The 17,551-nt window shown below is 42.3% G+C and overlaps 1 protein-coding gene across 1 annotated transcript in view; it reads right to left on the reverse strand.

The window, feature by feature from the left end:
* The window catches only part of cdh23 (cadherin-related 23), a 148,854-nt gene that overhangs the window by 87,124 nt on the left and 44,179 nt on the right, over positions 1 to 17,551 (reverse strand). The window contains exons 6-8 of the mRNA XM_063875289.1: positions 7,374 to 7,568; positions 7,173 to 7,301; positions 3,983 to 4,061 (exon numbers count right to left, since the gene is read on the reverse strand). Coding sequence (XP_063731359.1) covers positions 3,983 to 4,061; positions 7,173 to 7,301; positions 7,374 to 7,568 — 403 coding nt within the window. The remainder of the gene's footprint in view (positions 1 to 3,982; positions 4,062 to 7,172; positions 7,302 to 7,373; positions 7,569 to 17,551) is intronic.

Genomic DNA, 17,551 nt, shown 5'->3' on the forward strand with positions numbered 1-17,551 from the left:
AAACATCACTTGATATTATATTGCCAGGGGCCAAATTTCTCTGACTCGAATGATGAAGGAAATATTCCATTTTGTAATGCGGAAGATATCGATTGTGTTTAAGTGAGGGTTTCGCATCAGTGCTTTTGGCTTTTTATCGCACATCATATATTGGCCCAACAGTATTAGAACCAGAACAGAACTAGGTAATATCGATAATTACCAGAGCACCTGTATAACTATTATTTGACAGTGGTTCTGCACAGCTTTCTCAAATACATTAATCATGAAAAACTCTAACACCCAATATTTAAATTTCAGTCCAGCAGCTTCTCAGTGAGGCATAATAACATGATTACTGGTGAATTAGAAGAAAGGAAACTAATAACTGTTTTTTTCTTGTTTCTTTTAATAGTTCTGCAAGCATTTCACGTGGTTAGTGCAGCTTTTTAACTGGTCTTTAAGATTTGATAATCATACTGTAAATCCCAATCGAGATGTGCAGAGGTTTACTTCGCCCCTTTATCAAACAAGGAAATGTAAGATGCAGTTATAGCAGCATTTACAATGATGTGTATAAGGTGATTAGTTGCCGTCACCTTTAGGGCAACATCCTCTACAAGCATGAAATAAAAACATTGTTTCCACTATTAATGGGGGGAGGATTTGTTATTGTTGGAGCATTGTGGATCTGACTTTTCTTTGCCTAAAGGAAGATGGGATCAGTAATGATTTTAGCGATCTAAATATACTGTATAATGACAGCAGTAGGTCAGAGGTCACATCATACATACATCACACCCTGTGGAGTAGGGATGTACTGTATCATCACAACCCCACCCCCAGCATCTCCACTATCAAACCATAACAACTGCAACATTGGAGGCAAAGCTCTAATGTGATGCTATCTCTTGTACACAGCAAATCCCAGATCTGCCCTCTGATTGGAGGAGGGAGAGGAAATCCTCATCTTGAGTCCCACAATCATTAGCATAAATCACAGCTGCAATTAAAACCTCGTTTATCTTAATTACTGAACTAATGAGACGAGTCCCGCAGGAGCGAGTCGCACTCTCTGAGGACACTCGGTGCGAGGATCTGGATGGCGTGGGGGTTGTTGTGCGGAGTCACACTTAAGTCTGCAAACAAGCATGCCCTCGCACTAATCTGACTGCAGCACAGCACAAGAGCCTGGATTGACGGAGACACATAGGGAACCACACACACATTTGGAAATGATCTGACAACCTTACCCTCCCACCTTTATCTATTGGCGCCGCATCACCCATCAACTTCCATTATCTATCAAACTTATAATGATTTTATCAAGCCTACAGGCTCTATCTCCATAAGGGCTCGGTGCGGTGCTATAACTCTTGATTTTGCAACGACTGGGAATACATCGCAACACCTAATTAATGTCTTTTTAATGCTCTTCTCCTCTAGAGCTTAACTCAGCCCTTCAACTTTGCAGCAAACAGCAAACAACACACACACACACACACACACACACACACACACAACAATAAAACATGTGGCAGCAGATGGTAAGTAAGACTGAGTAGGTGTGCGCACTGAATAGGAGCCAAGTGTTTATGGTGAGCTCCATGAAAAAGTGGGCTGGGCTGTGCACTGTAGCATGGACTCTCACAAATAATACATGACGGAACACACACACACACACACACACACACACACACACACACACACACACACACACACACACACACACACACACACACACACACACACACACACACACACACACACACACACACACACACACACACACACACACACACACACACACACACACACACACACACACACACACACACACACACACACACACACACACACACACACACACACACACACACACAGGGTCAAATTTGTCCGTTCAGCCGTGAGGTCAGGCAGTGACTCAGCAGATGGCATAACAATGAATATCTTCATCACCCAAAATTCCCATGGAGCAGCAGGGCTGATCAAGCAGTGCCAGCCCTTATCAGCCAGCTGGCAATACGGGAGGCAGCGATGTCCTTCCATCCTGGCCGCTCTGGGCTCGACAGGGGGCATGCAGAGTTTAAAGGATACAGTGTACATGCTGTAATCCTCCCAATGGTGTTTATTTCCACCACAGATCAATGTTCAACCCTGAAGGATCTCCGAGGGATTGTTAGTCCTTCAGGAGCGAGGCGTTGATCGTGATGGAAATAAACACCCTACAGGGGTGTTAAAGCGATGTTACATCAGTGCACGGACCACCGAGTCAAATATGCTGTGTTTTATCCGAATAGGAATATGGAGTTTACTAGGAGGGGTACGCAAAAACTTTAAAAAAGAGGAGTGCATCTAACAGAAACCTGTTCAAACAGCCACATCCTGAAATTGTTTTGACAGGAATAAACAGAAGACATATGGATCACATATTTAAATAACAGGTGTGAAGAGGTTCTCTCTCTGCATCACTGAGACTTCTGATAAAGGCACATGCAGTTGCTTTAATGCCTACAAATAAGTCACAAATATCCAGATTTAGGTAAGAATAGCTAATTAAATAATTTCCCATCATTAAAGTTGTTTGATAGTGAAGCTACTATATAGAAGGATTTTGAGGATTTTGACAGCCATACAGATAAATATATATTCCACCTTCTGTTTGCACATTATAAACACAAAGAGAAAGAGAGAGAGTTTTATAGATGTTGCCGCAAGAGTTATGCAGAGAATTGCCATTTTGCTGAGCATTGTTAACCTAGTTATGCTTAATCCATTCCAATCTTCCTGTGAGTTAGATAACCTGGTTATGCGTAAACATGACAACAGCATTAATCTGAGTTGTGACTTAATGTAGTTATAAAAACAACCTTGGAAAGCATTTCATCACAACAAACATTTCTCTGTTGCTTTTTTGTAGCTTCTTTCCATAGTGGCTTTCCTCATCTGGTGTGGCCACATTTATCTATTCAGGTCTTTTTTTACACAAGCTTCACAAACAGTGGTCAGCGCAGCGATGAGTACTGAAAGTATTTAAAATTTGAGTGGTAGAAGTTAATGAGGAAAGCTGTCGAGGTCACAATGAAGTGTTATTGAGCAAAACCCTGAGCAGTAAAACAATGTGGTTGCAATACAGCACGGAAAGATAAATGGGCCTAAAAACAAAACTAGTGCCATAACATATTGCTTTTGCAACTTGCTCTTATTACCCAAAACATAGTTTTTGTCATTAAAGTTCACATTAGAACTATGAAAAGGATTTAGAATCACTTCATGTAACAACATAGTTAATGCTAAATATTAAAGAAGGGAGAATCCTAGGTAAAGATCAACACCAACATCTAACTTAAAGCTCCTTGCCCTGAAGGGGAATCTGCCCACTAAAATGTTAATGGAAATCTGTTCATGAGTTGTGGAGATATCTACCTGGCAGAGAGACAGACAAAATAACTGGCAGGCACAAAACACATCCTTGGCAGAAGTAAGAAAACTCTTGAGGAGTATTAAAGCAGGATCACAGTTATAACCTTGTCAGCATTGTGCATACTGTAGCTTCCTCTCATTTCCTGTAGTGTACAATTCTCAGGTATAGTAACACCTACACCTAATAAGGGCCTCATTATCATGAGATTTTATCTCAGCGCCTTTTACGCCGACGGCTTGTGTGAGGTTTCTAGTAAAACAAATCGAACACCACACAACAAGTAGACAAAAACAGCAAAATCATGGGATCACAGTCTTCTGCCGAAGGTTAAATGTGTCACTCAAACCACTCACAAACCATAATCCTGTTTTGATGGTCGGAGCCAACTGGTAAATGATAACACTAAATGAAGGCAGTGATTAATAACTGCTTACGGGAAACCTATTCCCCAATTTTGAGGCGGCTCTCTGCTGGTATTGACTAATGTGCTTGATGAGACTTGTCTATTATTGCTTGTGGGATTATGATAAGGAGTGATCGATTCCCCCTCTCTGTGCTGATTGATTATGTGACTCAGACCTGCGATGATGGTGTAGCCGATGCCCCTCGGTCGGCCAAGATCCTGGTCAATGGCTGTTATCTTCCGCACTACATAGCCCTGCAGAGAGACAAACACACACACACATACTGTAAAAACTGCAAGTAATCTCACAGTTGCATTTTTAAAGAGAGTGGAAGCACTTTAATCTGTCCTGTTATCGATGACAAGAAACTTAGTATCACAGTTATCGGCAAATGAAACAATTGTATTTGTTTTTACTCTTTGATTTTATATTCTAAACAATATATGTTTTGGGAGCACTTTTCTCCCACAAAGACAATAGTTTTTAATGTAAGCGCAGTTTATTTCCAATGCCCCACTGCACTTCAGCCCGAAGAGGAACATTGACAATGATTATCAAGGGTTTTGTTTGTTTTCATTTCCCCTTTCTTGGTCCCTTAAACTCTCCTGCTTCATCAAAGGGCCCTTACCTTGACACAACCATGGTATGACAGTATGATAGAAAAGGAAACACAGAGGACTGTTTGAAAAGTCTTTGATCCGCTGAGCTTTCTTAGCCTTGGTGCCTCAATCAGACACAGTGGTGATACTTAAAAACCCCTGTGCTGCAGTGAGAGATGGAGAGACCCTCCCTACTTCCCAATAGCTTTCCTCCTCTCCCCCCCACCCTCCTTTGCTCCTTCACATCCCCCTCTTAGCCCTCTCACTCACACCCAGGCAAGCTGCCTCCCATCGATTCTGCAAATTGTGTCTACGGCATGTTTATGCTCCATTTCTGCCAAAGCATCTCCTGTCGTTGACCAATTACAGGAGAATCAATTACAAGCCTTTTAGAGAGACTGATTCACACCAATCACAAGCTGAGAAGGAAACACACACACACACACACACACACACACACACACACACACACACACACACACACACACACACACACACACACACACACACACACACACACACACACACACACACACACACACACACACACACACACACACACACACACACACACACACACACACACACACACACACACACAGATTCAGGGACAGACTAAGAGAGAAATAAGGGACAGCGAGTGAGGAGAAGAAGTGATGCTAAAGTAATGAGAGCAATATTGTCGAGCTGTCCACACAAGTGGAATATGTTCAATCAACCATCAAATGTGCAATCCCCCCTCCTGCAAACATATAGAGACACACACACAGATCTCCCCAAAGTCGAGCCAACCATCCTCTCCCCCTCTTCGTCCTTTCATTTCTAGCTATACAGTGCATTACCCCCCCAACACATTCTCCTTTGCACTCTTTCTACTCATTGATTTGACAGCCAAATTGTGTTTTCCTAGAAGGAGCTTAAACGTCAGTCCAAGCAGCATGGATTCACAGCTCTAACAGCTGAAAACCCTGCCCTGTGATTTCATCTGAAAAAATAAGAAAAGAAAAAAATCTTCCAGTCCTTTGTCAAAGTTTTCCACAGATGACGGGTTGATTGGTTGGACAAAAAGAGAAAGACAGACACGGTGAAACAAACAGGAACTGAGAGGAAGAAAAGGCGGGTTTGTATATGTGTGTGTGTGTGTGCGCACTCACACCTTTGAGAAATGACCTATGACAGGGATGCAAGTTTGATATCCCTTTACGTGTAAATGTCACGGGCCTTGAGAACAGTTGACACTCGCTCTGTCACTGTACGCCCTCGGCTTATCACCGCCAAACACTGCCTAATGGAAATGACACATGCCTGTTAGAATAGCACAAGAGTGCATCGAAAGTGTGTGTGTGTGTGTGTGTGTGTGTGTGTGTGCTTGTGTATGTGTGCGTATGTGTGTGTGTGTGTGCGCGCGTGCGCGTGTGCATGTGTGTGTGTGTGTGTGTGTGTGGGGGGGGGGGTGTAAAAGCGGCAGTGTTGGCCTGTAATGGTGCGTCTTTCCCGTTTATCAGTTGAGGGGTCAGAGGGGTTCTATCACAGATTTTGGTTGCACGCTTACAGTGACCTACTACTACAATTTTGCAGTAATAGGATTAAAAACTGCCCCCTACTGTTGGAGGCAAGAGCTACAACAGTCCCGGGCAGTATTACTGAAGCTTAACGCTACTCAACTGCTGTGACAAATCTGGAATCCACTCACCAATGTCAACTTTGTGTTCCGACGCAACGCCGCTCCTTTTAACTTTCTCTTCTTTAGTACGCCATCTACCTTTTTCCTAATTTCTTTCACCCAAACAACTCGATCCCATTCTACCCCCATTACAGATCCCCCTCCTCTTCCTCCTGTTGTGACCTTCCTGGTGACAGTTGATGAATCAGAGAATCGGGGAGACACCGGGCGTCGACACCGTCACGCCCCGTTAATATGCATGCAAATGTAGCACTTGACATTTCTACTACAGTGCGTGCAGGCCAGGGATGAGGGGGTATGCAGTGGGGAGGGGGTGGTTCTGAGGGTGGGGGGCTAGTCAGGGGAGAGACTTAGTGAGAGGCAGAATAAAACTGATAGAGACAGAGAGAACAGAAATAAGGACGGACAGCATTATGCCCCTGTGTGTAATTCCCTCTCTACGAGTGGAAACATCAATAGCCGGACCATTAGCCACCTGGGAACAGAGTTTAGAGGGCTGAGTCAGAGGAATGAACATAATGGTGTACAGGGAAAACAGACACTCAGTGTGTCAGATAGCCATTAAAAACAGACTTGCCATAAAGACACAGGTAAGGTCACAGCAAGACTCCACTGCTTAGTACTTCCTCCAATGCAAGGACTTCATACTACACACGCATGCAGCAGAATGTGAAGATAAATCCTATAGCCCCCAGTGACCTTTGCTGGAGGCCTCACATCCCTGAAGCAGAACTGTAAATCTCCCGCAGTAATTACAGACTCCAACACTCGCAGTGTTGTATGTAGGGGCAGAGTTTGGGTGTGTGTGTGAGAATGAGAGATGAAATATCCAGCCCCGATAAAAACTCAGGCCTCGATTTTTTACCACGTTTCTCTTGCACCCGCCCAAAACACCTCCTGAATAATCAAAGAGGAGTATGAACACGGGACAGGAGGAGCTGGGGATGAGCAATGAGGTCAAAAATAAGTGGAATATGTTGGAAATAGATGGGAGAGGAAGAAACGGATAGATTCACATAAAAGCTGCATGGATGGAATGTAAGCTGTGGATGTGTGGAGTTATTTGGGACTGTAATACTGACCAAAGGAACGTCCTCCTCTATGTTGGTGCTGTAGGGCAGGTTAGTGAAAATGGGGTCCATGTCCTGGACATCAGTGATGGTGATGGCTAAGTTGGCAAGTCGGGACAGGGGTCTTGCTTTGTCTTGATCCTGAGAAACAGAAGAGAATTCAGTATGTGTCTAAGGTGGACAGCGATTGTCTTCTATGTGTATGCTGCTCACCGTGGCATTGACAGTGAGCTGGTAGGCTGACGTGGTCTCGTAGTCCAGGGACTTGACGACGGTGACGGTGCCCCGGGCCCCGTCGATGGAGAAGAAGGGAGAAGGAGGCTGAAATGAGAAGAGAACGCTGCCTCCTGTGCCCTGGTCTGGATCTGTGGCGTTCACCATGAACACTGATTTGCCCACTGCCGTGTTCTGAAACACACATTCACACACAGTATCAGTATTGAGTGCTGACAAACAGCATGATGTGTGAGAACTAATATACAACTTCTGAAATGATGACCTTTGTGTGGTTTACACAAAAGGCTTATCTCACTACATAGCCATCCATCAGGACTTAATTAAGTCATCGTTTAAGGATCAAAATGTCAGTTTTCACAGTGAATGTTCAAATCCTTACCGTGCAGTAATGTGCTTAAATCAAGACCGCAAATAGAAAGGTAATCTTTATGGATAAATAAAAACAGTGATTTACTTTGCTGTTCAAACCACTTGGCAATTTAATGCTCCAAATGGCAAATTGTAGAGAAAACAAAAGTATGTTCTTATTCCAAACGGACAAAATAATTGAAGATAAAACACAGTTGAATCAAACTGCCTCTGAAGTTCTTTATTTCTCACTCGGAGGCATAGTTTAGCACAAAATGAAAATTCAGTCAATCACTCAAGCCTACACATTAAAGGTCTCCTATTATGCTATATTTCAACAATTTATTTTAGGACAATATCTATACAAAACATGTCTGTGAAGTGTTTTGCTCAAAATACCAAAGAGATCCCCCATTGTAGTATGCCTCATACCCCTCTATTTCAGCCCTGTTCCTGAAGTGCTGATTCTGTGACTATCGCTTTAAATTTGAGCTGAGCTGAACCTGGCCACGCCCCTTTGTAGCATCATGATCTCTGTCTGAAGAGAGAAGTTTCTAATGGAGAAACTCAGCTAAACGCTGCCGTGATTAAACCCCACATTATATTCAAAACCACATCAAGCATTTTTTCTGAAACACTTCTCAGTGTTTACCACTGGAACAGTAACATTATATGTATTAGATATACAACAACTCTAAGTCCCTCCTGCAGACATCCTGCTGAACACACAGACACAGAGCTGCTGCGGAGGGGATTCAGCTCCCCGACTGTATATGGGGCATGATAGGTTGGGACGTTTCACGTGGGCCAGGAGTTTAATGTAAAGCAGCCCACATTTCGGTTATGACGTCAGCTCGTTTGTACCCCGATTTTTAGAGATGTGGGTGAGGAGGAAAAGAGAGGGGGTTGTATTTTTTGACACTTTGTGAGTCTACTTACACATCGGGGACACATATTTATGTATAACAAAGACATCAAAAAGTGCATTTTGCCTAAAAGGGGACCTTTGAGTGAGGTTGGTAGGACTACAGTATTGAGATGTGCAGCCGCAACACCAGAGCTATAAAAACCCTTTGAACATGCTGCAAGTTTTTTGGGAGAATAAAAAGGAGATTTGCAGCTCTGAAAACACTGTCACATTAAGATCTGGATTCAAAGGGTTCAAAGAAGGCTGAGGTGAGGCCATGGTGTTACAGTGATGCGTGGGGGTCCAACAAACTTAAATGGAACCTTGAATGCCACTGTATGGGCGTCAAAATATAATGACCACATTTTCATTTCGAACTGAAATTTTCTCATTGCCTCCTATGCATGGAGACGGTCCTGAAGTGACCATAGCCAGCAGGCAGCAGAGTTTAATTTGGCCACACAGGATATGGCATTTCAGTTAGACAGACGGTCTGTTGCATTGTAACTTCCTCTGATAAAACAGATTTCACTCTCACAATACCCTCGATGGTTTGGGATATTCAACTGTCAAAAAGATATTCCTCGAACCTTGCTGTCTGAAAATATAAGCACTGCCTCTCTGTTTACCTCCCAAAATTGCTTTGGATGTCTAAAAGCAAGAAAAAAAAGTCAAGAAATGTCATGTCATGTCAGAGTAAGATCTGCATTGGTCATAGTCAGTGTGGCAACCCATTGGAAAAATCAGGAGGCCATATAAAGAAACAGTCCCCAGGTAGAGAAGCTTGTCGGTGAGTTTGAGGAACATTCTTATTAATTGGAATTTTATCTCAAAGCAGCCACACACACACACAATTAATAGGAAATAAAATGCCTACAGATAGAAGGAAAAAAAAAAGGTTGTACTGGAGCACGAGAGGTATTCCAGCTATATAACTGGAAAGAAACCCTTGCACATGCCCCTATTCTCCCAATCTCACCCCATTAGCACATACAGTACATGGTGCCATGTGTTGGAGCAGGGATTGATATTCAAGGTAATTTGTGGAGACAATTTTCCAGGTAAGATGCCGGTAGAGGCTGTGCTAGGAATTAAAAAGTAACATTGCGTCCCAGTAATTTACCGGGAACTGTGTGAGACTCTCTTACACACTAACCTACAGTTCAGAGTGTGTTACCTTGTTTACCTGGGGTGGGAGCGTGACCACATGGTGAGGTCATGTTGCTGAATGGAACTGGGCTCTGAGCCAAAGCTTAAGTGACATGCAGTAAGAGAGCAGTTGACCCCACAGTCTGTCTGCACAGGTGTCGGATGTGTGTGTGTGTGTGTGTGTGTGTGTGTGTGTGTGTGTGTGTGTGTGTGTGTGTGTGTGTGTGTGTGTGTGCGGGGGGGGGGGGGGGGGTTGTATGCATGCAAACTTGTGTTATATGTATAAATGTGTGTTTGTTTGAACTTTTGGCTTAGAACATGTGTATGTCGATTTGCTGACACTGCCTGTGGACATACTGTATGTGTGAAGGACAAAAATGTGGGCAAAATGTGTGTTTAGACGTTTGACCCCACAGAGGTCCATCACCTCAATTTAACAGCAAATTAGGGTCAACTGCCTCCTGCTGCATGACTTTACATTACAGCTGCTGCACATTCACTGCTTTGGTTGCCCTGCCTTCGCCATTCTTCTCGCTCGATTTCCCTCCCTTAACATCGTCCCATTGGCCCCTACACATGCATGAGCAGTGCTGGAAACTGGTCTGTCTAACCAGATTAAGCCAGATAGTCACATGGGAATTGAGGGACAGAAAGAGGAGAGAGATCAAGTGGTGTAGCTGCAGGGGAAGTCGAGGAGAGCAACAGATGCCAGAGAGACAAAACCGATATGGCTCCATTTCTCAACCTTGGCGACAGAACACCAGTTGTGGCACAGGTCAATTCTGAGAATGAATTATTTTAGATTAAAATAATGACATTTGCTAGTCAGAATTGTTACTGTTAAATATGTTTTTGCCAATACTGGTACTGGAATAGTAAGTTTCTGCAGGATATGCAAAGATGTATACATCTCACCTTGCCTTTCCTTACATGCTTTGTTTCTGTTTCGGCTGTGTCAATGTGTAGTGGTTGGAAAATCAACAATAATTTAAATGTTCTCATGAATGGCCCTGGTGGTCCTGGACTATTGCCTGTATACACTTCGAAAAATGTGCATATCATTCAGACTTTGTTAAGAAACAGGTCAGCAAAACTAGGTAGTTAAAGTTAGCTGACATTTTTAGCGAATTACTCTTCCTGCTCAGCCTACGCAAATCTGTCATCATGTTTAGTCAAAGAAAAGGGGTCTACAGATGTGACAGAACAAGACAACAAGGTAGGAAACCTCTCATATTGTCTTACTGATTTGAAGACAAAAGCTTTTTTTGCAGGAGAGAACAAGGAACAACAAAAGTTGCAGCTAAAGCAAACCTTTTTTCTGAAACACTTCTCACTTCTCGAGCTAAGGTACAAAGTTACTAATCCACAACAATAACTGCAGTTGATTTAAACATCTAAGCTGCATTTTCTGATATTTTTACTGAGCTTGTTAAGTTCTGCTTACGAGAGAACTGAAACACCTATAAAAAAGGTACCCCAAAGCCTGCAGCTTGACACTGGTGCACAGCTACAACTTAATGATATTAAATATTCCTGTTTGTGCTTGTTTGTGTATGTACACACTTGTATACCTGTACGTGTCTGGCATGGGTGTCTGCTTTATCAACTTCGCTTTGATGTCAAGGAGGCAGTTAGATAGTTTAGCATTAGGTTTGTGTGTGTGTGTGTGTGTGTGTGTGTGTGTGTGTGTGTGTGTGTGTGTGTGTGTGTGTAGGAAGAGATCTGGAAGTGTGTGATATGTCTCATATCTCTTCCCTCCCCTAAAGCATGCCGGGTTCTATCTCTCTACACAGCAGCCTGGGAAACAATGACTCATTAACACCTCCCACTGTCAAATGCCACAAGGTTAAGTACAAAAAAAACTTTACACACGCAAATAAGTAAACACTCACACACACACACCAGTTTTGATCTACCGGATTTGACAGTGCTGAGGTGTTCAAAGCAGTTTGCGCAACAACAGTTCAAAGCTTTTCTGAGACGAACAGATGACCGAGTCTGTGTCAGTGTGCCAGTCGTGGTACTTCAGATGTGTGTGTGTGTGTGTGTGTGTGTGTGTGTGTGTGTGTGTGTGTGTGTGCAGGTGTATATCATATTTTGGCTTCTATTAGACTCTGGAGGCTCTGATGTCTGCAGAATCACAACATAACCATTACCTGTTCACCTTATTTGTGTTTATCTTGTTTCCCCTTTATTCCCCTGGAAGGCTTCGAAGGTCAAAATGCTCTGTTTGGATAAGCGGTGCATTTCAATACTAAGAGAAAAGCAATAAAGCAACCTATTTAAACAGTCAGGTCATGAAGTCCTAACGGAGAAAGTCTATGCATAGCAGCAATCCACCACTACAGAGGGCACACTGCAGGCCTCCTGGCAACGAGAGAGCAATTACTATCAAACATAGTCATAGACAGTCTTCTGGTTGGCCTTTTGTACTTTCCATCGGATCTCAATAGCCTCACCATCAGGCCATTGATTGAACCAGTGTGATGCAGATTACAAGTCAACGTGGGTGACTGGGTGCACAATGCAAGGCAATGAATCCCTATCTTTTATTATCCTATAAGACTGTCCAATTACTTCTCCATAAATGAGTCACACAATAAACAATATCCAGCAGGGCTTGGCTAGACTAGGGGCCGCTAAACTGGGTCCCACTGCATGCTAGTTGAGAAGCATAGAGTGTGTCAATAGCTTTTCTTTCACACGTGCAGAGGCCAATTCTGTAGCCATGGCTCATTTTCCAATATGCTTTGGTCGTGCTTTGTAACTTTTGAATAAAGGGCGGCTATTTCCTATGGGAAGCAGAATGATAAGTGGGATAAGACAGTTGGAAAAGGATGAAGAGTTCCCCGCTGTGTCTTATCTGAAGTGCGCTGCAGGAAGCGCCCTCTCTTCCCTCTGAGAGCTACTACTTATGGAGAAGGAGCTGTGAGATGTGCTGTAGAGTACATAGAGATAGCTATAGAGACAGAGATTTAAAGCGAGAGCATACTGTGTTGACTGGAGTCTAATCAGCCCCCTTGTTGTGTTATGAACCTTATTCAAACAAATTTTGCCATTACTTACACTTGATACTTCTTAACAAGGATGTGATACACTGTACATGTACGTTACTGACTTGCATCAATTAAAAAAGATGACTTACTGATATGTTTTAAAACCCTTACAACGACATTTGATATTTGTTGTTTATGATCATCTTGATTTGATCATTATGAACATTTACACAGATTACATTATTTGCTCTCTTTCGGAAACTCAGTAGATTGGCAAATATTTTCAGGCACATACAATTATAATCAATGCCCTATAAATCAAAATTCATTGGAAAAAGTCCTTGAAGTCAAAGGAACCCTCAATAGATTTTTTATTGTGTAGAAGAAATTGCTACATCCCATTAGCACTGTGGGCATCATTGTGTAAAGGAAGAAGTCTGAGAAACGCAATTATTAGTCCGAAAACTGGCCCTTTAACGCCAGTCGTAAATACGCAATAAGGGCATTGTTCTGGAGTGTCCTAAAAGCTACCCCAACATGGCTGCAGACCTTTGCAGTCGCTTGGCAAGAAAGAAGTCGTTCCAGCTGTAACAGCCCACAGAAGGCTACAGAATGAGACAAAATATGTAACTTGTTTGTCTGAGTGCCAAGTTCCACATCATGCCCCCTCAATACTGCTGGTGCTTTACTACTTGCTTGGGGGATGGATTCTTCTTAGGGGCGGAGTTTGATCCTACTACAGGATGCAGTCAACCAAAATGCCATGTGTTAGTACATGGAGTCACAGAGTGAAGACAACACTAGATATTTAAATGCTCTTTGGTGGCTCCTATAGAGTGAACCCAAATGAAAACAGTGTCCTTATTGACAGATCTTGATTGATTTGCAAGGGAGGATTGCATTACAAAAGGGATACATAGGAAGACCAATACAGAAGAGTAAATTGCTGCCAATGATGGTCCTATGAAGTAATAAAGTGGTCTGAATATTTATTGTATCTACTGTATATGTGATGTTTCAACTAACTTAGGAGATACAAGACAAGTCAGGAAATTACGAAAAAAAACAGACGGACAACAAATTGAGAGGGATTGAGAAAAACAATGACTGAGAAAAAGGTGAGTGAAGACAGCAAAAGTGTAGATATGAGCGTATGAAAGGGAAGGCATGCTAACAGCCGTGCTACCTATAATAAAGGCAGTCCCTATTCACCTAACAGTGCCTCTGCTGTATAATATGGTGGTGTTTGCACTGCTGTCTCTACTGCCTGGATTGAAGGAAGCAGCAGAGGGCTGTTCTCATGCACGCAAAATCCCTGGTTCAACATGACATCTGGGCCCTGGAGAGCCAAAGTCTGGCTAGACCTCAACACTATATGGCCCAACGTTATCTCTGGGACCCGGAGGGATGACAGGCTGAAATCCACTGAGGGCTGAGGCTTTAAATGTAATGGATTCCAGTGGTTAAACCTCAACTCTCTCCTCTACGGAGTCCTTAAGGGAGTATTCACGATTGTGTTAGTTGATGCTCTGTCCAATAACAACGGTTCAATTCATTTATACATCACTTTAGTGGTGGGACAACTGAAGCCAGATTCACTCATACACCTGTGTGAAGGCAAATTATGCTCTTCAGGTCCATAAGCTAAAAGCCCAAAATAAGTGCATGATTTGTTCAAAACATTATGCAAATTAACGAAACACAATGCTGGCAATGGAGTCATTATGTTGCTAGTGAAAGCAGAGTGAGAGGAGACAGCTAAATATAGAAAAATAAAATTATCACCATTAAATAAGATTTGTAATTTATTTTATAAGAGTCATTATCAGCCCGGATGTGAAACATCAAAGGTTTATGAGGAAATTATAAACATCTTAGCAGGTAGCATGTTGCTGTTACTCAAGAAAAACCAAAACAGACTCCAAAAGTAATACCTTTTACTTTGCATTTTCCCTTCTCTCTAAGGAGATCTGTCTCCATCAGCTACCGAACTAATGCTGGATGTTTTTACACTAAGGATAAATACACCTGTGAGTATTCTCCCAGTGATCTGCTAAGTGCATATTGGAAACATACATTTCCATTTTTGACAATCAGATTCATTCAAACTCAAGTTCATTCTTCACCTCCCCAAAAAATGACCAATATTTCACATCCATACCAGCATCCCTCTCAAGGCTCAAGTTCATAATTTATTTGGGATTTACTTATCTATGAAATGTATTACAACATAGAGGCTATTGATTTTGTGCTCAGGAAAATGTCACATTGGACCAGATTTTTATACCCAGAGAGTGTACAGATTGTTGATAAAAACCAAAGCTTGCTTTCTGCTAAATACCTTCATGTTCTATTGATTGTGGCTGTGACAGAGTGAGTTTATTTACCAATGAATGAAACGAGAGACACAGAACCTTAATGAACCATACTTGTTCCTGAATGTAAAACTGGTCTTTACTGGTTTCAATGTTCAAGCTTGAGTGTGTGTGTGTTTATTAACTTTATGAGTGCCTTATGAGTGTATTCAAGTAGCCCACCTCAATAACAAACTCCCACCACTGTTTATCATTATGTTGTTCTTATAGTTATGGAAGTAGCCTAGCTTAAAAACACACACCCACCACATTTCTACCAGTGATATTAAATGACATTATGTCTGAGGGAAGGCCTGCTGAACAATTTTTCGACTGATAAACTTATTTAAATCAATCAACTAACTAACTAACTAACTGACACATGATCAACTGATACACTGTCTACATTACTATCCTTAGACCCTGCTACAGAAGACTCAAAAATCCTGGTACATTCTGCTTAATCTTTTAATTCATTTATTGAAAATGTAGCAGGAAAAACTCATTCTTTGGAATGCCATTTCTGTTATTTTAAGTCAACTTGACTTCTTTTCTACCTGTTAAAGGCCATGGCCAACCGACTTTTGAGCACAATGCTCTGCTCTTATTTTGTCAGAAATGTTAAAGACATGGTGATTTGCAGGGGCAGTGCCCAGGCTTTGGCCCCCTGCTGCTCATAGCTCCAGAGGCCCAGCTGCTCGCTACAATAGAGCCATGATTACACCTACACTGCTCGCAGGGTTCTCAGTTACTCCCCGGCTGTCTGCTCTCCGCTTCCATCCCAGCAGGCATGTGATTGTACCAGCGTTACTCACCCTTTCACTGCCTGCCTCTCATAACCTATGGGACTCTGTCACTGCCTCCCACATGTAGCGCCTTCTCACCCTGTGGCTTGCTTTATTCTGACCTACAATATGTAATTTACTGCAAATGAGATGAAAGGGAAGCTATATAATTAAGTCAGAGCTAAGTAAAGTAAAAGATATAAACTACAAATACTTTATACATGTGATATCAGCTACTTGACCCTGGTGATTTAGATCTAACTATGGGTAAAATTGATAATACCAGCTTTGATGACAGCTTAACTATTGGGCGGTAGCAAATTGAATGCTAATGGTAGAGTGTGTGAGTGTGAAAACACTTTATGTTGTCGAGATACAGCAAACAGAAACTGGGCCAGGAAAAGCATTCCGCTTTGCCTTATGAAATGTACTTTATGGTCAGCTTAGTTTCATGTGGTGCCTTGTTGTGTGTTATTACTTACCACTGAAGGATAAAAAAAAAGCAAAAAAGTTGACAATATCCCATTAAAAGCTAAGATAAATTGTGACCAGACTTCATTATGATTATCATATTGTGGTGTTAAAACTACATGGAATAAACTGGGTATCTTAAAGTAGTTGTTTCGTTAAGAAGTAATTGGTTAAATAATTTAGACCAAATGTTAGAGCAGCATTTCTAACGGTTTCACAAGTTACTGAAGAGTGCTTTGACAGAGATGCTGAAGCAGGTGATTCACGAGAACCCTTAAATTAATCATAGAGGTGACACACTAAGCCATATATCACATTTGAAATGAGCTTATCAATAATTTACTCATATTGAAACAAGACTAAGTGTCCTTCATCTGCAAGGCTCCAACAGTAAGTGGGGGGAAATTATACAAAAGTGATTTATGTTCTGCTGAAAAGCCAGAGTGCGGTTCAGCTTTGAAACTGTTTCAAACTTCCAAATAAACATACATCTCGTATGTATCGAAATAGTGTTTGTGAACTGTGTTTACAATATGATTAAGCACATTATCCCAAATATTGCTTGCAGTACAATGGGTTTGGGACATGCCAGAGGTGCTGATGTTAAACAGACCTCCCCTGCAGAACTGTGTGTACCATGCCAAGCCTACCAACATCTCTAAACCGCTTAAACACTTGCGTAAATCTGCTGATTTCGAGAAGCCATGCTTGGAGTATTTTTTCTGCTCGTCCACCTGGACCAGATAAAATTAGACCTCTGGCCAAAGGGGTGTAGTGAAAACGTTACATCATGAAGCAATAACATCCACACACCAATAAGACTGCCTTTCTGGGGAAAAAACTGAAGTCTGTCGTCATAATTCTACTCAGGGCAACCGTTTCCCATGCTGTCCCGGTGGTCCAGAGCTGCAGTCCTCTTGTATGTACCCGAGATATGGCCCTGTACACTGTGCTTGGGGTTGATGTGGAGGTATGAAACCCATCTCATAAAGCCCTTCAATCTTTGCAGCCCCAGTGGTAAAGCCTAGGAGGCTGATGTCATCATTGCAGCCTGAGTGTTGAATTGTATCTTGACCTCAGTTTGAGGTAAGAGACAGTCTGCCTGAGCGACAACAAGCAATCTGCTGATAGCTGTGCCTATCAG

This window comes from Eleginops maclovinus, chromosome 22 (assembly GCF_036324505.1).
Source record: "Eleginops maclovinus isolate JMC-PN-2008 ecotype Puerto Natales chromosome 22, JC_Emac_rtc_rv5, whole genome shotgun sequence".
Taxonomy (NCBI): Eukaryota; Metazoa; Chordata; class Actinopteri; order Perciformes; family Eleginopidae; genus Eleginops; species Eleginops maclovinus.